Genomic DNA, 24,496 nt, shown 5'->3' with positions numbered 1-24,496 from the left:
TGTCAATTCCAAATACGCATTATTTTGCAGCAATATCTACAGCGAATACAAATATACTAGTCCATCAAATATCCTGAAATTTTAATGAGATTGACAGATTAATAACTGCCAATCTTTTGTTTTGCCCAGGCCAAGTCTTGCCTACCCATTTTACCGGATGCCGAGCCCGATTGAAATACGCCTTTCCTTTATTATTATTTTCGTAATAACTTCGATTTGAAACAAAATTACCACTTAATTTTTGCAATTTATATTTTCCTTCCCATAAGGATAATTTATGCTAAACTACGTTGAATTTGCCTCGGTAGTTCTTGAGAAGAAGATTTTTAAAAATGCACCCCCCTTTTTCTACAGTTTCAAGGTTTTCTCCGCTTTGAATACAGATCGGACTTTTATTTCTGCAATTTATATTCGCCCTCCCACAAGGATGCTTTGTGCCAAATTTGGTTGAAATTGGATAAGCAGTTTTAGAGAAGAAGTTCAAAATGTAAAAAGTTTACAGACGGACAGACGGACAGACGGACGGACGGACAGACGGACAGACGGACAGACGGACGACGGACAAAATGTGATCAGAATAGCTCACTTGAGCTTTCAGCTCAGGTGAGCTAAAAATAGAAGATTTTTGTCTTTTAAAGCAATATGAGCTGCATTTTTCATGTTGAATTTTTTTTTTACTAAAATGTTCTTTTCTACTTAAATGACAAAAATATCATGGTTTTTAAATTTCTGTTAGCCATATTTTTGTGGAAAAGGCCGTTAAGAAGCCTTATTTGGAGCAAAATTGAATTATTGTCGTCCTGTACAAAAATTTATTTGCTATATATTCCTTATAAGAGAAATATTTCCTTTGACAAAAATTAATGATTTTTTCAAACCTTATTTATCACAAAAGTTTAAGTTATATGCAGACTTATCATACTAGCAGGTTTTTGCAGCAAAATAAAATTCTAAAAAATACAGCTCATATTGCTTTAAGTTATTCATGAAGAACAACATGTATTTGTTAACGGTGTATACAGACATAAACGGTACAGATAACAATTTACTTGCAAGGCTGTTTTTGTGTTGTTCATCATACAGATATGACACTTTTTTCTTTTCAATTTTTAATTAGTCACATTTAGAACATCATTTTCATAAAAAAACAAAACAAAATAAATATCTCAATGTTAATAAAAACCATAAGAAAATAGGTGACAAATGCTTTGATAATGAGATTACATGACATCAATTAAATAAATAAATATTACAAACAATGTCAAAATAAAAATAAACTTGACACTTATTCAAACATCTTTAAATTTACTTCTTGTCAAAACACCTTTCCCTTTCATCCACCACAAGCACACAAACAATAACACACACACAATAATGAATAACAAAATTATAAATTGAACAATATTAATTATTGAACGTTACATTTTTTTTAAAAAGTGCTGTCCAACCTCTACAAAAAAGTTATGTTTCTAACTTTTGTCTTGGGCCATTACTTTTAAATGTTTTTATAATCACATTTTTGATTTTATAAAGTGGTCATTGGACCATTATGAAAAAGCAATACTTTGGCCTGCCAGCAAACGGATTTTAACACTTCTATTAATATCTTACACAATGAAAAATCCGTTAAATTATTAGGTATTGATATTGATTCTATGCTTAAATGCTATGTTCATATTGCAATATTTGCAAAAAAGCTGCCTGACAATTAAAATAAATGTTTTAAAACGTATCGGTTCAGTACTAACTCGGGCAAACACAACCATCCTATTTTATAGTTTTATTCCGTCAAATTTTAACTTCTGTCCTCTCGTGTGGCAATTTTGCTAAAAGAAAAAATCCCAAAAAATATTTGTAAAAGAGCCTTTCATTTTATTCCTAATAATTTCTAAAGCCCCTTTATATTTTGAATCATAATTACACAAAGCAAAACTGCCATCCATGGAGGTCAGAAAAAGGTTCTCAAATTATACATGACCTTTCTTCAGATATATCGTTTAAATATGACTGTGCCACCATCTGACACGTGTCTTGCAGGTACCTGTATATGCTGTCTTATTCATGTAATTTTATGCTGCAATATTGTGATGTCATTTTATGTTTATAGTGCTGCATGCTTATATACTGTTAATTACATTGTTTGTTAATAATTTCAGTCAAAAGCTCAATAGAGCTTGTGGGTTTTTTTTTATCTACGTGCTGACTTTAAATAAAGTGTATCATATCTAACATATAAAAAAAACCTTACTAAATGCAACGACACAGAATTCAAATATTGCATTGCAATACTCTAGTTAGAAAGATATTTTAAAGAGTTCTGCTCTTTTTTTTGTTGACTACACCTGTTTGCAAACACGTTTAACGAAATTTTCCTTTTTCCTTTTGATATAAAGGGTAGTAGTATTTTCTTCTTCCACTGAAATTCCAATGACTTTTTTAATTGAAACACATTGTTTGCCTTTACATGCTTTTTTCTGTCTCTCAGCGTACACACAGCGGCATGACTTACTGCGCTTTATCAGTCTTCTTATATTTCGTATTACTTCAAAACGACCTGTGTTACCTGAAATGTAACAATTTAAGAAATTACATTAGTTATATGCTCTGCTGTCTCAAATTTACCCTAGCAATTAGAATTTAGAAAAAGATTAAGATTTTTTTTTTGGCGATCATTTAAAATATTTTTTTTATTTAGCAGCTCCTTTCTAATGCTTTTATATAACCCATACAACACAGAGCAATTTAACAGGGTTAAAGACGAATTGATGTACTAAAGCAATAATGAATTTAAAAACTCTTTTTATTTTCCTACATCTAGCTGCAACTTTAAAATACGCTTACTTAGAAATCTTTTGCAATATCTCTTCAAATTCAATTTCTTGAGCTTGCATCTACGCGGACATCGTATACGATTCCTTGGCTTCCTGCAACTGTAAACCATTGTTATTTAATGTACCAATTAAACTTAATTTTCAAAAAGCTTCCAAGTCAATAATAATATTATATGAGCCATAGTCGATTTTCGAGTACTTAAATGACACGATAATTTTATTTTCAAAATTCTCTGTACTAAAATATGTATCATTGATTTACTTAAAATGCAAAACTTTTGCTTTTAAGATCGAGCAAAAAATCGTATTGTAATTTCGTTCATTTCTGAAAGATTAAATGCCAAATCTAAAAGATTAACGCCAGCTCACAATAGGGAAAACTGTTCAGAGTTTTCCTTAAGGATGACGTTTACTCAGAATGATAAAAAATTCCACTGATGATAATGAAAAACCATCTATTATGTGTTGTAGACCTTACATGGTAGTGTTATTCTTCACTTCAAAAAAGTAGGTCAATGACCTACTTTTTGAGTTAATGGCCGTTGAATATTTTTGGAAAATTTTAAAAAAATCTCTAAAAATTTTACACTATGATTGAGATTTTCTTAATTGTGAAAATAATACAAATTGCTCACCTCTTTAACAAATGAAATACAGTTTATGAATGTTAGTGACATTAAATAGATCTAAAGTATTAAGTTTTCATTCACAATTTTAAAAGATATTCAAGTCCGAATTTCCTCTATCAGTTTTCAAATCCCTACCCATGTTTGATTCAGTATAACAAAAAACTGAATGATGATAAGGCTAAAATATTTATAGTATTAAACTAAGTATATTGACCTTTCTCTGCTTGCATAAAGTTTATATTAGGTCAATGATCAAAATTTTGAGTTATGGTGTCTTTTATCATTTTTAAGCATTTTTCAATATCTTTGTAATATATGCCATACTATTATCTAAACGAAAAAGTGAGATAAAACCAACAGAAAATATGCAAAATTATGTTGACTAACAAATAAAATCTTAACTTTAAGGTATATTAAAGTACGAGCAAAACAAATTTAGTGGAAAACAAAATCTGAAAAATTTAGTCCGAATTTCCTCTGTTTTGCTAAATGTCAAACTTTCCTTGAGCCTAATTCCATAACTAAGTAAAAATATTTAATGTTATTTCAATAATAATTCATAAATACCTTTTGTGTTTAGAACAAATTTTACTCATGAGATAGAACTTTTTCACAATCCGGATTTGAGAACTCAAACCCTGAGTAAACAACGTCCTTAATATGTATTTTAAACCATTAAATCAATGTTACCTTTATGTTTAACAATTTCAAAAATAGTTTAAATGAACAAGTAAAAAGCTGAAAATGTGACAGCAAACCGGGTTTTCCCTTATGTGGACTGTATCCATAATCCATCTCAACCCTGAATTGATAAACACTACCTACCGATCCAGTGAAATGGAGTAACCTATATGCAATATTTTGCCAAAAAATGACTAAGTTCAAATGCTTCTATTTTTTCATAAATTATAAGAAATAAAAATCCTAGCAATATGCACACCTCTGTTGATCTGCAAAAGAACAACTTCCTGTCTTGAAAACTGTGCGAGGAGTTATCCGTACAATAAGGGTGTCCTATATGCAATATTTTGCCCAAAAAAATGACTACGTTCACAAGCTGGTATTTTTTCTAGCAATATTTTCCTACCAATATGCACACCTCTGATATATGTACAATTGATATGCAAAAGAACAACTTCCTCTCTTCAAAAAACTGTAGGAGGAGCTATCCGTACAATGAGGGTATCATTTTGTCAGCCGACCGCCGACTCGCCATTTTCACCATTTCAATAACCGGATTTTTCCGTTGGAAAACCCGGTTAAAAAAATTAGTATAGGTGATTTTCCAAAAGCCATCCTTTGTCATAATTAACCATTAACCAACTGAATAGTTGCTACCGGATTAATTATATTACGTTATTATTCTGAGTAAAAGTATAATTAGGTTTACAGTTTTATTTCCCTTGCTGTATGATTTAATCTAAAAAAAAATTAATACAACAAATGTTTTCTGTTACCTCTTTCCCTTTTTTCGAACACCAGAACAACACACATGCTTTTTTGAATTGTAGATAGAAGCACTTGGATGGCAGCATGACCATCCTTTTTTTAACGCATTTTTAAACAATTTGGAGTTGCAACAAAGATCTTTTTTAGGGTCATATCTCTGTCCTTTACATAATGGATCCAGCAGCGACTTGTTTACAACTGTGTCGTTATAATTACAAACAAAGTTCACAGAGTCGTAGGACACCCCACCTCCAAGGGTTGGACAACACTTGTCATGATAAGAAGCACTCTTTTGTACAATTTCCTGCTTTCTGAAAAGGGTTTTACCGCAGCATACTTGTGTAGTTTGATTTAATCTTTGTCCCGAACAGCACACGTCCTCCATTTTTAAAATTTGGCCTATAACAAATCAACGACAATTGCTATTTTTTTTTTACTTTTAACGCTGCACACGAACTTTATATTGGAAATAAAATTTCAAATAACGCTATATTTGTAATGAATTTTATTTGCTAAGCAAATTAGTTTACAACGTACAAACTATTTTTGCTACTTAAAAATATATTATGTCTGAAACGTTTTCTATTTCCATAAAGTAAAACAAGGTTTTAATTTTGGACATTCCTTTGCTATATAGGTACACAAATAGTCTGATGAAAATTGAATCGTGAGGAGAAAATCTTAAATCAAGCTTATAAAAAATCAATTTCATTTGAAGATTAACGCTTTTATATCAGCCGAGAAAATAATTTCTCCAAAATTACAGAGATTTGACAGGCATATACAAAATATGAATGTAGAAGTACTAATATGAAGAACGGAATAGTCACCACTGCAACATTGGTGGTTCCTTATGTTGAAGATCTTTCCTCCACAACAGTCTTCTACATTATAGTTTATCATGTCCTTTCCACAGCAAAGCCACGATTTCCCGGTTTTTTCTTTACGATGACCTTCACAACAAGCATGTGTCGTGGTATTATATTCCCCCTCTACAAAATACAAGACAAGGACCAACATTTATATACTATTGTGTTATGTGTGTAGCAGCAGCAACAAATAAAAGGACTCAAAAGTGATGAAAATAAGTTTATTTTAATCTTTGTTTTTCTTCCTAAATATGAACATCATTTAAAAAAAAATATATATATATATATATATATATATATATAACACTAACGTAAACTGTGTTACGACATACCGGTATTACACCACGAGTTGCCTTTTGTCACTATGTGGTGATATACACAGTCATGCGACCTTCTATCGAATATCTCAAAACCACAACATCGCTGATTGTTGCTGTACGGATGTAAGGTGGTGTCTCCACAGCATACACTCTCTCTGGTGTCATATTTGACTCCATTACATTTACTCTCGTGTATGTCCAAAATCTCTTGCTTGTTAAAACAATACTGTAAATCTCTATTGTACGTACGATTTCCACAGCAGAGAGATTTATCGGACCATTCGTACACTTCGGATTTGCAGCACATGTCTTTATAAAATGTGTACGGCTTCGATCCACAACAGTGGTATTTTTCTGAAATTAATTTTATTAAACTGATGAATTCGTTTTATGTTCAGGAATTGTATTAAACAGATTGTTAGTTACATAGGTATTGTATTCTATTGTGCATCATTTTCAATTAAATCATTAGACAAAGCAAGGAGGTTTTTAACCCCCTTGTAAAATATTTGAGATTTAATAACAATTAATTGCCATTGTATCTAAGATAATAAATTTTATTTCTACCCGCATTATACATAGTATTAAAAATATTTTTATATAAAATTGAGGTAGAGATTAGCATTTTGGTTTTTCTGTTCTTTTATGCTAGAGGGCATTCTAAGAAAAGTTTGAATATCCCCTTTTAAAAATATGTTATACCTGGATTTTTGTTTTCGTAGAGACAGCCATTGCAGCACAAACTCTCTTTACTATTGTATGGACTGGTACCACAACACTCCACTGATTCATTGAGCACAGATCTAGGTCTTAGTTGTCCTCCACAGCATAATTGGGTTCTTTTATTGTAGACAGCGTCTAAAATACAAATATGGATTTATTTTAATGATATAAAATATTTCTATACTAATTAACGTTTCATCTAAGTATTTCTTGTTTGATTAAAACATAACCATCATTCATTAATCATTTGATTTCTCAAAGTATTTCGAGATGTATTTTCCACTTACTGTCGCAACATGAAATGTCAACATTAAATGGATACAAGGTTCCGTTGCAGCACATGTTTTGTTTAGGGTCATATTTGTTTGCAACACCGCATACTCTCAGAAACCCTACATTTTCAAAAAATGTTTGATCTATCAATCATCTGTCCAACAAAATCTCACACGCAATTTTCTAGGTTTATAAGCGATTTGATATTCAGAATTTGAGATATAATGTGAAAAGTTTGTAAAAATTCTTGGAGAAATATCGAGAGTAATCGTATAACACTCACGTTTTGCTTTAGTGTCATCTGAAACTGTTGTTCTGTCCAAATGACTGTTAGTTAATAAGTTACCATTCTCCTGTTTTAGACGGTACACATTCGTCCCACTGCAGTTATGCGTGTCTGCAATTTTTTTTCAGAGATGTACTAATTTAGGCATTTTATATTAAATAGAAATAAATTAAAATTAACTTCTTTTTTTTAATTATGTGCTTACTTTTAGAAATTAAAAAGTTTAAAAGAAATGACAAAACAGATACGTGTATATCCTTACCGGGACTTTTGTCAGTGTGGAGGACACCATCACAGCAAAGACTCCATCTCGTGTCATAAGTCTGATCTAAGTTTTGTAGAAATATGTCTGCTTTTTAACCACATAAATTGTATAGTATAAAAGTAACATATAATGATTACGTATTTTAAATCTAGCATACTAAACATTGTGAAAAAAAACAACAATTAAACTTTAAACCTTTGAACTGCCATTAATATTTTTCACTTCTAAGGTAGCAAGGGGCAGTTTCGGATAAATTTTCAATATTTTTGTAAAATTGAGAGTTGCTGTACTTGAAGGCTTATGAGTGTTGCTAAAATTCATGAAATAATTTTTAATGATTATCATTAGGTAGAGGGGTGTCTCTGTTTGAAATTGATATGCAATATGTAGGCCCCATATGTTAGATACATGAGAATCAGAAGTAAAATGCGAAACCTGCGGTTATGACTGTTGTGTTGACTTTACACAGTGAAATTGCAAATTACAGACTGGAGGTAAAATAACACAAAAAGTAGGTGGATGGGACATTGTAAACTATACACTGGTAAGTTTATGACATGTGATAGTGCAACTTGACGCGGTACGGAAGGTCAACCCTCTGCAGGGAATTAGCTGGGATAGGTCTCAAAAGCTGAAAAATCATGAAAAATTAGCAATATATGAAAGGGTCAAAATCTCATAAAGACCAGTATGTAGAGAATTTTTGACTAGTTTTGACTAGTAATTTTTTTCAGAAATTGGTGATTGGCCTTATAAAGAGTAAATTAAAGGTATTTGTGCTGAATTGGAACTGAGGAAATTCTAGTTACAGAGTTCCGAAGACATGCATCCCTTGCCTACAATGAACTGTCCCGTGCCACCTTATTAATTTCTTGCCCGTTATGGTATCCATGTGTGAATTCTTACCTTTACAACACTCAATTGAATATAAGTTATCTAAATTGAGTTTTGACGTCACAGTTCCGTTACAACATGTTTCTGTTGAGTTGTCGTATTCTTTATTTCCACAGATTAAGGCAAAGGCTATGAATAAAATAATGATAAAATTAAAAATATAGCAGGCACTGATAAATTCATACAAACCTAATATAAACATGTTGCATGGTTTATTATTCCACTGTCTACATTCGCCACTGTGTGTGTTTACTTGAATCGTTTTAAGGTCAACTAACGCTTACGTTATTTGTGAAAAAAATTTATCTCTATTTCTTTTAGAAATTATTAACTGCTTCATGTAAAGTTCGTTTTAACATTGAAAAATAACTGTTAAGCTCATGAAAATAACAGCTTAGAAGTTTTGACAAGTGGCAGTTTAGTCAGCGGAATAGAGGCAAAATAAGATGAACTTGTCTATCTGTGATAATAATTACATTTTCAACTGTCTTTGTCTGTGATAACAATTCGAATCAGTTTTGAAGCCTTTAACCCAATAATTTCATTAAAGATGAGTGACACGAAATGGACGTGTCTTATAGCATAACCGATAAACGGTATTGGCTGCGCAGCGTAGTAATACATAGCATGTGCTACATAAACAATAGTGGTTTTAAAATGTTGTTTTAAACTGTAAATGTTGGGAATGATATAAATATAAGTAATAAGGAATCATTCGCTGAATATTATAAGGTGATAATTTTGGTCGGAGCGTGGTCAAATCTATCAAAAGGCCCTTCGGGCTTTATTGGATTTGACCACATCCCGACGGAAATTATTGCCTCATAATACTCAAAGAATGATTCCTTAATTCTTAATTCTTATCCACTGGACTCAACACAACAGTGCTACTTTGTCTTTTAAATCATGTGAAAAAAGAAGTATGGCAATGAAAATGTATGATGTTTTTTATTTGAGATAAGACATGACTTTTTATGTCCTTATTATAACACCTGTAACATTTGATTTTATCAATTTGAACGATCCCTGCTGTAATATACATGTACCATTAATAAATAATGAACTAATAGTCTAATAATAGACATGGGATTTTTATTCCTATTAATACCGGTAAAACCCTACAGTTCATGAAAAAAAGTTAAAAGGTACATTCATCAACGTGACGCTGAAAAAATGTTTACTTGACCATTATTTATTATTATAAATTTATTTAAACTTCTATGGAACAAAAGACAAAGAAATATTTGTAATGTTTTGAATTAATAGAAAATGAAATCATCAATTGTTCTTAAATCCTTTGTCGTGATATCATAGTTTTGATTTGTAAATTTTTTTTTTAATTGATTTATCGGTCATGAAAATGGCTTCAAGCATTGAAACAAATGTAATTCTCGCCATCTGCTGTTTGCCGTTGTTTTGATTAATTTCGTTCAACCTAAACGTACACAATTCTCTCGGTTTACAATATATACATCGACCATTTACTTATTTATTTCCATTTTCCTAGACAAAATCCATCCCTATAGCTTTAATATATCTATAATTACTTGATTCAGTCTCTTTTTTGGGAAACCGATTTGTGATATGATATTTAAAAAACGAAATATCATAATTGCACTAAAATTGATACAAAAATCTTGATTTTGTTATTTTAATGTATTCATGATTAAATGCGATGTTGAGGTAACAGTTTTAATATCATTTATCAATTTTAAAAGTACAACTTAAACTGATAAACCTATTTGTACGAATTTGAAACCTTTATAAAATTGTAAATATATGACTTACCTGTATATACTTGTAAGTATATAATCCATACTAAAGCCATTTTAAAATTATCTTATTCAATGTGTGTCACCAACTCCATCGAATACAGAAAGTCATAGTAGATAAATACTTATCTTAATTTAGGGACACGTATTCTGGCTATTTTAAAATATCTGCGAGGTGTCATAAATATAACCTGTATAATTTAAAGCATGTGTTTTTCTGAAAATTTTGGATGCATGCCCTGCTTTTTTAATTGCAACAGCTTGAGACAGTACCTCGATATATCATTCATTGTTTTCGTTTGTATTGATCATGGTTTTGTTACCTCGCTCATCGCGCATATATTCAATACAGTGGCGTCGGAACCAAATTGAAAGTGGGGGGGGGGGGTAGACTAATCCTCAGATATCTTAACAAGCCATAAAAAAAAAAAATTCCCAAATTTTTCCCCCCGAAATCTTGAAATTCCTAATCCGGGGGGGGGGGGGGGGTGTACTATACCTATGACTGCAACATCTCAATATTTTAACTATCGATGGATTGTAACGGCGTTATGATATACCCAAACTCAAACAAGGACAATGAATGTAGTATGAAACCAACTTTTCCCCTATCAGAAATATACACATGAAAAACTAGGATATCAATTTCCAACATTAAACCGTGAAAGCATATGCACAGATTAAAATTCCAAAGGTATTGTATTTATCTTAAAGAAATCTGACATCCGTTAATACAGGGTTTTTTTTTAAAGTACTTTCAATAAATTTTGTATGAATAGATACTATTCCTTAATTATTTAGCAGTGTTAAGTTGATTAAAATTGACAATATAAGTTTCATTAAGAGTACGGGCTGCACTGATTGACATCGGATGTTTAAAATTTTCTAGCAACATTTCATCTACATGTATATAAAGGAAAAAATGACTGATCTGATATACATGTATATGTTACCGATCGACAACAACGATAATTTACGTACTTAATAAAAATAATACGGTGCTTTGACACATGAAAACAATTTTTATGTATCGATAAAGAATCTTCTTTTTAAATATGTTTCACAAAACAGAGACTAAGACTCTTAAAAGATTACAACTTTTATCTATAAAGTACGATAATCATTTCTTTGGGAATTTCAAGATTTATTCAACATTTTAAGTAATTAACTGTTCACGTGTTAGCTTTTTTATGCAGTTCTTTTGTTTGCAATATGGTTTGTGTAGTTTTTTATAGGTCTATATGTATCATTTTAAAATCATCCTTACTGGATATTATCCTCTTTTGTTTGATTGGTTGCTTGTACTTATATAATTTTCTTCTCTTCTGAACTTTATATGGATTTGATTGTAAATTTCATTACAACACTTTTTTCTGTGTTGTTGGAATATGGAAACAAACAAGCTACATTATAGCTTTAGAATAATCAGAGTTTTTTTAAGAGTCTTTAAGCGAACAAGCTAGATTAGATCAATACAATCTTATACCTCGAGAAAATGATTGATCTTAAGTTACAAAACATTTATACTCCAAAATTGATAAGAAGGTTAACAATCTAACAACAATAGGAAGCATTGTGATTCAAATAAGATCAATAATTATATCGAAACAAAAGATCTAACTTACACTTAGTCAGATTACTTTTTTTGAAACTTTGGGCAATTGTAAAATATAAAAAAAAATTTAAACTACTATAACACTGAATAACTAATATGTAAAACATCAATTAAATTTTAACATATAAAAGAGATCGGAAAAACCACTGTCAGATAAGATAAAAAGTTAAGAGAGAAAAGTTTACAGCTGCGAATGGAATAAAATTTGTTAAACATTCTTTTAAGGCCACACTATATGCCAATTCCACAAAGTCCGATTAACATTCTTTATAAAGTAATACCAACTAATCACTGTCTGTCAAGTTTTGACCATTTTTGCAGAAGTCATAAAATTTATAATTTATGTCCCCCTTACCCCAAAGATGATGCATATTTAATTGAGAGAGAATTGGCCATGTAGGAACAAAAACCACTTTTACTGGGTCACCTGAATGACTCAGGTGGCCCAAAAAAGGTTTTTTTCATGATAGAATGTATACTATCTAAAAGACAAAATAAAAGATTATTTTCAAATAATTTCCTTCATATGATTTCCAAAAATCAACTTCCACTGTCTGCGTACAAAATGTATATGTTGGGTCGTTTATGTATATCTTCACTTCTATGATTTTATAGTTTTAACGATGGGTATATGTATTTTGTTGTTGTCCGATGTTAGTTTAAAATGAAATCGTGATATTTTTGAGTATTTTTTCATCAATATTTTTTAATTAGACTGCAATTGAGCACTTTTCGATTTAAGAATAATTTGGTTCGATTTCATATATTGAATAAATGTCTTTATCATTTCAAGTACAAGCAGTAGAGGGTTTAAGTCAGGAATTGAAATGAAAGATCTTTTTTAGTCTAAAAATAACATTTGTAGATATATAATGTAGTTTGTATAAGAAATAAACAAGACAATCACATTTTAGTATAAAAAATAACAAAACAAACAAAACAAAAAATAATTCAAAAATTTTAACTTATTTTAAAAAGAACAAACAAGACAATTTAGAGATAACAAATATTCTTTTTTAATTTCAAAAAATTTACATATAAACAGATAAATGTCGAGTTTCAAATTATTGAATGAAAACGTGATTTTATATTATCACATAGAATATTGCATTCTAAAACAAATCGTGACTTTATCATAAAGAATTTCAGTGATTATTTCCTGCTGCAAATCTAGTTTTAAGTTGATCTTTCCCTAGCGTAGGATAATTTTTCATATTTAATTGGGTCGGATGAAAATATCTAAACTTGGCAATCGGTAAAAATAACAGCGTTTTAAATTTTCACATTTGATCACCACTCATTTTTTTCCAAGGTAAATCCGTATATGCAATAATTATTGTGCAGTAAGAAGGAACTGATAGCCTATTGTCTCTTGTATGATATGTATTATTTGGAATCCCTATTGTCTCTTGTATGATATGTATTATTTGGAATCAAAACGTGCTGATGTTATCTTAAGTTATGTTATTTGTTTGTAACGTAACATAAAATGGCACACAAGGGCAGTGTCTGTTCTGATTTTTTCCTCATGAAAAATACTATAGAGTTTATTTTTAAGAATCATTTAAATGCATAAATGCTGTTTTACAAACATACTAATGAAATACCTCTTACAATACATTTTGGATTCATTTTTATTTCAAATAAAATCACTCCAAATTGTGATAGCAATAGTTAAACTTACTGAAGTATAAATGAAAACAAATATCAACATTTTATTTTTCAATTTCTTTTAACAGTTAATATTACCTTTATGGGTCCTGTGTAATTAAAGACCTTGTGTTTGCGACTAAATTGGGAAAAATACTCGTTATTTTTTAAGTTCATTTCAGTAAAATGTCATTACAGAAATTGATACAGATGTGAAATAATCGTTTTTATTTATATTAAATGTAATATGTTCTTAGTTATTCCATGTATATCTGTAAATTTATGTTCTTACGACTTTTCGCAAGCTTTTTGTAAAACACAGCCGTGAAACTGAACAATACTCTTGATTTTTAATCGAGATTGAACACTCCTTCGTTTTCTCTCTCTCATTACATTTATTATCTTTTTTCACTTAAAAAAAGATATAATGAACATATTAGAGAGAATATTCTATTTGAAAAACATTAAAACAAGTAGGTAATAAAGTGGATTAACTAAGAGTTATACTGATAAATGGAGAGCGGCTATTCTTTGACCCTGCCCTTTTTTAATTGGATTGTATTACAATCAAATTAATCTAGCAAAAGTAACATCTACACATCATTTAAACTTCTTCCTTCCTCTCTTTAGTGTCATTCTGTGATAAATAATTTGTTAGACAGATAAGTTTATGTTCACAAATACCATCTGTAACGGAAAATATTTCAAAGGATATACATGTTTATCCTTTATGTTTGTCCTACCTCAAAATCTATATACAAAGTTAATTCTAACAATTTTAAAGTCAGCCATTGAAATATTTTTGGCGATTTCTTGTGTGTTTTCATTATGCTTGAAAAAAGTCTTAACTTCACATCAAATGTTATGAACATTATCTTTTAAATTTTGACTTTAAAACAGAAGATTATTGACGGATTACTAAATATGAAAATTATATTAAGAAAGCTGGGTTGTCAACAAAGAAGATGGGTGGATAAGGCGTGTAAAATGCCCATACGTGGTCGGACAGGCTACTGAAAAATTAAAGTATCAATAAATCTGATGGGTTTTTTAAAAATCATTTAAAACAATATAATATTTAACGAATCATTGGGTTTCAACCTGTAGGTGTGTTCAATACTTGGAATATGTTGACTCAAACAGGCGTATCAAAACCTGCAAATACTGTCATTTTTTAGAAACTTCAAGGCATTTTCTTTTATAGAGTGGGTCTGTGCTCCATATTTTTCTCATAATCTATTGAAGGTCTACTGGAAAACAAACCGATTTCAATCAACAAAAACGTGGAGAGATGACCAACTATACATTAAAAATATCATTTTGTATCCCAACAATTGAACGTTTTGAAAAAATAATACAAGTCCGGTAGTTCGTGGCTTTAGTCACACATAATATTTTAAAAGCCCATTTTGTTGTGTCTGAAATGGCTCAGTGGTTAGAGTACCTGGCATATGCTAACCTTATATATCTAGGGTTTTTATGTTACGGGTTCGATACCACCAAAATTTCCGACAATTTTTTTTCTTATTTTTTGTTAAATATATTAAAAACTGACTATAGATAGAAATTTTGCATTGCAAAGTTGCAAAGAATAGATTTATTTGGGAAAAAATAAATTCAAAATTGTATTTCACCACTAAACCGAATGGGCATTTGCGCCATCTTATTCCCCCATCTTCTTTTCCATCAGACCTACCTTAATATTTCAGAGATGATTTTTTGGCAATAAACTGTTCTTTAGAAAAGAAATATTTCAAATACTTAAGCTTTAAAATTGAAGATTTTCAATTTTCAGTGTCTTTTTGTAATGTACAGTCCAATAAATTCAAATGACGTATTGTTGGGGCGCAAGAAGGATAAGCAAAATTAAAATCTAAGAAAATCACATAAATTGTCAATATTCTCTTATTTAATCGTGCAATTGCTGAAAATTAGAAGGAATCATTCTTTGAAAATTGTGATGAGATAATTTCGGCTTTGTTGGACCACGCCTTGACCGAAATTATCACATCATAAAACTCAAAGAATGATTGCTTATTACTTAAATATTATCTCTATCTTTTTGCAAAACTCTTTTTCTGAAGACGATTGTTATAGTCTTGAAATGGCCACACCCTCTTTAGTTATTTTGTATGCATTCTATATGTCTACAAAATTGACAAGATACTTTTCAGCGTTTATTCGTTTATCAACCCGATATTCTGTCTTCATTCTCTACCCTTTTTATTAAATAAAGATCATGTACAATATTTGAAGTATTTGATCGATCCAATTATAATAAACTTAACATGAATCACTATAGTGTTCATGGTAAATCTTAGAACTTTAACGAGAGTGACAAATCAATCTGCTTGACCAAAACCTGGCATACCTGAAACGAATGGCTTTCAACTATGTGTCTTTAATTTTTCCATAACTCCAAAGTACGAGAGCACATTTGAAATTGGAAAATAAAATCAGCCCGTTAGCTTACTAACATGAAGCGAGTGATTGAGATTATATTCATCACTAAAATAATCGGTACGTATACTGTACATATAAATATCACATCATTTTGTCTCATTTCATTTTGAGATAAATATAGATTTGTTATCATTTGTTATTTTCAATATAATAAGGAAAGACAATTTGAAAATGAAATAAAATATTACATGACACAGTTTGTATAAAATATGAATATTTACAAATGTGTACAATCTTTCATTCACAGTAAGTCCTCTATTATCAAATGAATGATTAATCTCTATGAATGATGTTTATCGCGGAAAAATCATAACCAAACAAACAGAAACTAACTAAGGAACAACTTACCTAAATCAAACATCACCAGTAATGCCAGGGCAAAAATACTCAAAAGTCTCATAGTCGGATTCAACATCGGTTAAGTGGATTAATAGATTCTACATTAGCATGGCGCTGTATCTTTTATATATATATATAAGGTTTTGGAATACCAACTTGGTATATAGAGATAACCCCGTCATTTTGGACGCGGGTGTCATTTAAACGTAATATATTCTGTTTTTATTCCAACCGAGGTAAGACGTTACCGGAAAAAAGACACCCATTCCGCCCCATAATCAAATGTGTTGATTATGTCAGGAGTTTAAGGAAGTACATCCCACAATTAAACATATTTTGTTAAAATTCATCTATTGAAATATGCTTTTGTTTTTAATTAAATAACCATCTATAAAACTAGAGTGATATTTGATAAGTTTGAGCATTGTTCACTTTGTGTCTAATTTGACAACTAGTTTTATTTATTGAAATATATGAATACGAGGGTTGTTCGGAAATTATTGAAACAACATGGATATTTCCCTTTCTAAGTGACGAATTAGGGTAAAAATTGGCATGAACATTAAATAAACCATAACAAATAATTAAACAAAGTAATATTTAGAAAATGTTTAATATTTTGTTTACAACGGTAGATAAACAAATCGGTGGTCGGGTACCCGGCGCAAGCATAAACTCGAAGAATAAGAAAACTAAACCATTGTCTATCTAAGTGTCTGAAAACTTACAGTTTATTAGCTCACCTGAGCTGAAAGCTCAAGTGAGCTATTCTGATCACATTTTGTCCGTCGTCCGTCTGTCCGTCCGTCTGTCTGTCCGTCTGTCCGTCTGTAAACTTTTTACATTTTGAACTTCTTCTCTAAAACCGCTTATCCAATTTCAACCAAATTTGGCACAAAGCATCCTTATGGGAGGGCGAATATAAATTGCAGAAATAAAAGTCAGATCTGTATTCAAAGCGGAGAAAACCTTGAAACTGTAGAAAAAGGGGGGTGCATTTTTAAAAATCTTCTTCTCAAGAACTACCGAGTTAATCTTAACGTAATTTAGCATAAATCATCCTTAGGGAAAGGAAAATATAAATTGCAAAAATTATAGGCGATTTCTGTTCCAAATTTGAGATAATTGCGAAAATACTTATAAAGAATGGCTCGTTATTCCATATATCGTAGACTGGCAATTCATTGCGATAGACTGGTCTTATGACAGGCATCGCCAGTCTACCGCATCTCGAAAACGAGGTTCTTTGTTTGAAGCTGGCAGTTTGTTGTGCAACAGTTCACGTGCGAATATAATCTATGAAACATGGAAATAACATTGGTGCCGATTATTGTGAAGTAAATTGAGGTTAAATATTTCAACGCGTTGTCATTTTCACTTGTGATGTTGGTTTTAGTTTGTTTTCATTTTTTCGTTTCATTTTGCTTTTTAACTTGGGAAACAATCGCCTTGTATTTGGAACATAGACTTTGGTAAATGTTTACCTGCGAAAATGATTAAATCTGATGCATTAACAACTTACTAAAGTGCATTTCCCTCTGTTTTTATTGTTTATTGATTAATTTTCTAATTGTTCCAACAAGGATCAAACAAGTGTGTTGGTGTTAGCTTGTTCGGATTTTCGTTTCGTTTTCATTATTTACGCTTTTAAACCTGGAAACTATCGTCTACAGGTATTTCGTGATTTTTACGTATCAATTCAAACAGATACTTCGGTAAATCAAACAGTTAACTGTTTACCTGCGCAAATTAAGCAAAATCTGATGTAGGGGTACTGAAATACAATTCCTACTATCGGTAATTCGGCATTTTCTTTTGATATCGCTGACGGAAATATGTAGGTATATACATGTATATATATATGATTCATTTCGAAAAAATAAATTGTGTTCTTTATTTGTTATAGTGCATGTTTCTTGTGTTTATAATTGTTTACAATTTCTATTTACTAACCATATTTGAGTGTTAAGCTTCGAATTATAAGCAAGATACAAAGATTTGCTCACAATTCTATGTTTGTACACAGATCTTAAAAACTAAAGATTAAAAAAGTGAAAAAATTGTCAATATTTATTAAGAAAATGTTCAAAGTCTGTTCTTCCAGAAACCAACTTTAACAACTTATTGTATTGTAAACTTAATCTTTTTAGCTCACCTGAGGGTGGGGCCACAATGGGGGGGGGGGGTGGAAGTTTTATATAGGAATATATACAGTATATCTTTAAAAATCTTCTTCTCAGAAACTAATCAGCCAGGAAAGCTGACACTTGTGTGGATGCATCCTCAGGTAGTGTAGATTCATAGTTATGAAAATCATGACCCCCTGGGGTAGGGTGGGGCCACAATGGGGGATCGAAGTTTTACATAGGAATATATACAGTATATCTTTAAAAATCTGCTTCTCAGAAACAAATCAGCCAGAAAAGCTGACACTTGTGTGGATGCATCCTCAGGTAGTGTAAATTCAAAGTTGTGAAAATCATTACCCCCGGGGGTAGGGTGGGGCCACAATGGGGGATCGAAGTTTAACATATGAATATATAGAGTAAATCTTTAAAAATCTTCTTCTCAGAAACTAATCAGCCGGCAAAGCTGAAACTTGTGTGGAAGCATCCTCAAGTAGTGTAGATTCAAAGTTGTGAAAATAATAACCCCTGGGGGTAGGTTGGGGCCACAATGGGGGATCGAAGTTTAACATATGATTATATAGAGTAAATCTTTAAAAATCTTCTTCTCAGAAACTAATTAGCCAGGAAAGCTGGCACTTGTGTGGAAGCATCCTCAAGTAGTGTAGATTCAAATTTGTGAAAATCATGACCCCTGGGGATAGGTTTGGGCCACAATGGGAGGTCGATATTTTACATAGGAATAAACAGAGTAAATATTTAAAAATCTTCTCAAAAACTAATCAGCCAGGAAAGCTGAAACTTGTGTGAAAGCATCCTCAGGTTGTGTAGATTCAAGGTTGTGAAAATCATGATCCTCAGGGGTAGGGTGGGGCCACAATGGGGGGTCAAAGTTTAACAAAGGAATATATAGGGTAAATCTTTAAAAATCTTCTCAGAAACTAATCAGCCAGATGATTCTTTATAATTATTAAGACTTTGGCCCCAGGACAATTCTTTGGCCTCACGAGAAGGTTCAGAGTTTGATGTACGTTTATATCCGATGTATAAACTATTGTTAAGGATCTTTTTGAGAACTGCAATACTCAACATATGACATGACTATAAAATCATCCTGTCAGAAAGGGGACTAATGATTATAAACATAAGAATATCCAGGGGAAAATGGATTTTATTTATACAGGATCTACATGTATTATTGAACATTGTCCAGATAGTTTGTATTATGACTCCATTAAGCTGATTTTATCATACCTATTGTTCCTCAGGTGAGCGATGTGGCCCATGGGCCTCTTGTAATGAAAGAAATCAGATTATATATGTTCATATTGCTATTTATTGTGACTAATTTTGGATTAAGTTTCACTAGTGTTCGAGTTGAAATATGGATATGGTACAGATATATTTACTAAGCAATAGAAATCTGACAACGACGGTATATTGAATTTTGACGCGGTGCAGCGAATATACATCAAATTTGTGTAAATTTCGGAAAAAGAACCTTTTCAGGTCATCTAATTGCTTTAAGAAAAAAATATACGATGGCAAGGGATAAAGAGCTTCAGTTTATTGTCTTTTTTCATAAATTTCTTTGCTAGAATTCCGACAAAATGACTAAATATTACGTACTTTTTACACACTAACTACACCAATTCAAAAATACAACAATTCTAAAATATGTACACAGAATTACTGTTAGAGACATTTCACAGTAATCTGACTTTCGGTTAGAATTAACCCGATTTTTTTTTCTTCACAAAAACCAAGAATGGAGAGAATATGCAAATGTTGATATCTTGAAATGTAAACAAATGGTGAGACATGAAGAATTAATTCTTATTTCCCTTTGTTTGTTAGGTGTTTAAAACATCAACGAGAAGCGTTAAAATGACGTTGCGGTAAGTTTGTGATCTAATCATGCCATGGACATGGTGTAAGTTTTGGTGCAATTTTAAGGATTTTTCTTTTTCCCCAAGGAAATAAGAGTAAATGTCTCAATAATTTCCGAACAACCTACGTACATTTAAAAGTGATTAATAGCAGAAAATATTCCTGTATGTGTCCTTTCCTATTACAGAGGTGCATTTAGCACTGAAAAATGAACATTCTATTGTCATGCGTAATTCTAATTTGATTTACAAAATTATTATAATGTTTGATGTAGTATTTTCTTATATGTATATTTACAAATTAAGACTAGAGTAACAGGATAAAATAAGGAGAAGGAAGGGAAAATTGGATTAGGCAAGAATAAGGACAAATGAAAGTTTAGTGAGAATATTGTTGTAAAGATTATGCAATAAGCAGACACTTTCTGTACTAAAATTAAAAGAACTATAACAAAGAACAATAAATCAAAAGTATCTTGTAATGTTAAGATTTTTCTTTCATATATCCATATAGCAGATTATAAATGTATAAATGTATAAATGTGACCGGTATATTCATGTTACTCCAGTTATAAAGTGTCATCTTTACCAATGTTACCCGGTGATCTTAATTTAGATCAGCATCTAAATTACAACAAATATTTCGCAGTTCAAAATATCATTTTAATTGTTTATGGTTTCAGAATTTGTGGCAAAATAAGATTTTCTAACAATTTCTGTATAGTTTATCATGAAAAGTAATATGTCTATTTTTATGAATCACTTATTTAAGATGCCATTTTATATAGTGAAAGACCAGGAATGAAAAGTCTTGAGTCAATAACAAGAATATTTTGGTAAACTTTTATCAAGTTTTCTGAAATATGATGCCGAGCGAAGCAAGGGTAAGGGAAAGTTAACAACATACTTAGTACGTGTTTCACACGAAAATATAAACTTTTTGTGCGTGTATGTGTATTTTTGCATCTACTTTGGGTTAATTATCATAAGATCAAGATTATCTTTAAAAAAAATTATCTTATCAAATTATAGATAGAAATTTTGCATTGCAAAGTTGCAAAGAATAGATTTATTTGGGAAAAAATAAATTCAAAATTGTATTTCACCACTAAACCGAATGGGCATATGCGCCATCTTATTCCCCCATCTTCTTTTCCATCAGACCTACCTTAATATTTCAGAGATGATTTTTTGGCAATAAACTGTTCTTTAGAAAAGAAATATTTCAAATACTTAAGCTTTAAAATTGAAGATTTTCAATTTTCAGTGTCTTTTTGTAATGTACAGTCCAATAAATTCAAATGACGTATTGTTGGGGCGCAAGCAGGATAAGCAAAATTAAAATCTAAGAAAATCACATAAATTGTCAATATTCTCTTATTTAATCGTGCAATTGCTGAAAATTAGAAGGAATCATTCTTTGAAAATTGTGATGAGATAATTTCGGCTTTGTTGGACCACGCCTTGACCGAAATTATCACATCATAAAACTCAAAGAATGATTGCTTATTACTTAAATATTATCTCTATCTTTTTGCAAAACTCTTTTTCTGAAGACGATTGTTATAGTCTTGAAATGGCCACACCCTCTTTAGTTATTTTGTATGCATTCTATATGTCTACAAAATTGACAAGATACTTTTCAGCGTTTATTCGTTTATCAACCCGATATTCTGTCTTCATTCTCTACCCTTTTTATTAAATAAAGATCATGTACAATATTTGAAGTATTTGATCGATCCAATTATAATAAACCTAACATGAATCACTATAGTGTTCATGGTAAATCTTAGAACTTTAACGAGAGTGACAAATCAATCTGCTTGACCAAAACCTGGCATACCTGAAACGAATGGCTTTCAACTATGTGTCTTTAATTTTTCCATAACTCCAAAGTACGAGAGCACATTTGAAATTGGAAAATAAAATCAGCCCGTTAGCTTACTAACATGAAGCGAGTGATTGAGATTATATTCATCACTAAAATAATCGGTACGTATACTGTACATATAAATATCACATCATTTTGTCTCATTTCATTTTGAGATAAATATAGATTTGTTATCATTTGCTATTTTCAATATAATAAGGAAAGACAATTTGAAAATGAAATAAAATATTACATGACACAGTTTGTATAACATATGAATATTTACAAATGTGTACAATCTTTCATTCACAGTAAGTCCTCCATTATCAAATGAATGATTAATCTCTATGAATGATGTTTATCGCGGAAAAATCATAACCAAACAAACAGAAACTAACTAAGGAACAACTTACCTAAATCAAACATCACCAGTAATGCCAGAACAAAAATACTCAAAAGTCTCATAGTCGGATTCAACATCGGTTAAGTGGATTAATAGATTCTACATTAGCATGGCGCTGTATCTTTTATATATATATATAAGGTTTTGGAATACCAACTTGATATATATAGATAACCCCGTAATTTTGGACGCGGATGTCATTTAAACGTATTATTCTGTTTTTATTCCAACCGAGGTAAGACGTTACCGGAAAAAAGACACCCATTCCGCCCCATAATCAAATGTGTTGATTATGTCAGAAGTTTAAGGAAGTACATCCCACAATTTAACATATTTTGTTAAAATTCATCTATTGAAATATGCATTTGTTTTTAATTAAATAACCATCTATAGGTGCATTTAGCATTGAAAAATGAACATTCTATTGTCATGCGTAATTCTACTGTTTTACAAAATTATTATAATGTTTTATGTAGTATTTTCTTATATGTTTATTTACAAATTAAGACTAGAGTAACAGGATAAAATAAGGAGAAGGAAGGGAAAATTGGATTAGGCAAGAATAAGGACAAATAAAAGTTTAGTGAGAAAATTGGTGTAAAGATTATGCAATTAGTAGACACTTTCTGTACTTAAATTAAAAGAACTATAACAAAGAACAATAAATCAAAAGTATCTTTTAATGTTAAGATTTTCCTTTCATATATCCATATAGCAGATTATAAATGTATAAATGTATAAATGTGACCGGTGTTGTATAGCAGTTTTTCCCCCATAGTAGCTTCTCCCCCCGGAAAACCTACTATATAGTAGCCTTTCCCCCTGGGGGGAAAAGCTACTATATAGTAGCTTTTCCCCCATAGTAGGGTTTCTCCCTAACGTTTTTGGTTCAGATTTTATAAACAATATTGATGGAAATCCAGAAAGGATTAAAATTAATGTTTCTACACTCCCAGGTTGCATACATGTACAACTGCATTCATCTATAAAGGCTAAGTTTCGTTTTGCCGATTTATTATTTTTATAGACTATGCTGAAAATTGAACATGTGTGTAATGGAATTACACATAAAACTTAATTTAGGTAATTAATTGAAAAAAAAATACTTGGTTTTTAACTCACCTGAGCTGAAAGCTCAAGTGAGCTTTTCTGATCACCTATTGTCCGTCGTCCGTCTGTCCGTCCGTCCGTCCGTCTGTCCGTCCGTCTGTCTGTCCGTCTGTAAACTTTTTACATTTTGATCTTCTTCTCTAAAACCACTTGGCCAAATTTAACCAAATTTGGCACAAATCATCCTTATAAGAAGGTGAATATAAATTGCAAAAATAAAAGGCCAGGTTGTATTCAAAGCGGAGAAAACCTCGAAACTGTAAAAAAAAGGGGAGTGCATTTTAAAAAATCTTCTTCTCAAGAACTACTGAGTTAATCTTAACGTAATTTAGCATAAATTATCCTTAGGGAAAGGAAAATATAAATTGCAAAAATTAAAGGCGAATACTGTTCCAAATTTGAGATAATTGGGAAAATACTAATAAAGAATGGCTCGTTATTCCATATATCGTAGACTGGCAATTCATTGCGATAGACTGGGTCTTATGACAGGCATAGCCAGTCTACCGCATCTCGAGAACGAGGTTCTTTGTTTGAAGCTGGCAGTTTGTTGTGCAACAGTTCACGTGCGATTAAAATCTATGAAACATGGAAATAACATTGGTACCGATTATTGTGAAGTAAATTGAGGTTAAATATTTCAACGCGTTGTCATTTTCACTTGTGAGGGTGGTTTTAGCTTGTTTTGATTTTTTCGTTTCATTTTGCTTTTTAACTTGG

The 24,496-nt window shown here is 31.0% G+C and overlaps 1 protein-coding gene across 2 annotated transcripts; it reads right to left on the bottom strand.

The window, feature by feature from the left end:
• Positions 1 to 1,500: 1,500 nt before the first annotated feature.
• On the bottom strand, positions 1,501 to 22,871 carry LOC128176506 (usherin-like). Of its 2 annotated transcripts, none has more exons than XM_052842902.1 (11): positions 22,677 to 22,871; positions 8,552 to 8,668; positions 7,643 to 7,708; positions 7,378 to 7,491; positions 7,109 to 7,213; positions 6,801 to 6,956; positions 6,111 to 6,452; positions 5,740 to 5,901; positions 4,918 to 5,308; positions 2,842 to 2,924; positions 1,501 to 2,563 (listed from the first exon to the last, which is right to left on the bottom strand). In XM_052842902.1, the coding sequence occupies exons 1-11, from the start codon at positions 22,741 to 22,743 to the stop codon at positions 2,337 to 2,339; spliced, it is 1,830 nt and encodes a 609-aa protein (XP_052698862.1). In that variant the 5' UTR covers positions 22,744 to 22,871; the 3' UTR covers positions 1,501 to 2,336. The 2 variants fall into 2 exon arrangements, with proteins under 2 accessions (XP_052698862.1, XP_052698861.1); XM_052842901.1 differs by having other exon boundaries at positions 2,842 to 2,930; positions 22,677 to 22,867.
• Positions 22,872 to 24,496: the final 1,625 nt, after the last annotated feature.

This window comes from Crassostrea angulata, chromosome 3, assembly GCF_025612915.1.
Source record: "Crassostrea angulata isolate pt1a10 chromosome 3, ASM2561291v2, whole genome shotgun sequence".
Taxonomy (NCBI): domain Eukaryota; kingdom Metazoa; phylum Mollusca; class Bivalvia; order Ostreida; family Ostreidae; genus Magallana; species Magallana angulata.
The sequence above is the reverse complement of the archived record's forward strand: the minus strand, read 5'-3'. Positions and strand labels throughout refer to the sequence as shown.

Bases quoted from the DNA above. Each gene is read 5' to 3' on its own strand.
- LOC128176506 (XM_052842901.1), bottom strand. From the start codon at position 22,743: ATGTTGAATCCGACTATGAGACTTTTGAGTATTTTTGTTCTGGCATTA. The intron at 8,669-22,676 runs GTAAGTTGTTCC...TTTTATTCATAG, and splicing joins ACTGGTGATGTTTGATTTAG to CCTTTGCCTTAATCTGTGGA. The intron at 6,453-6,800 runs GTATAACATATT...AATTAATTTCAG, and splicing joins CTACGAAAACAAAAATCCAG to AAAAATACCACTGTTGTGGA.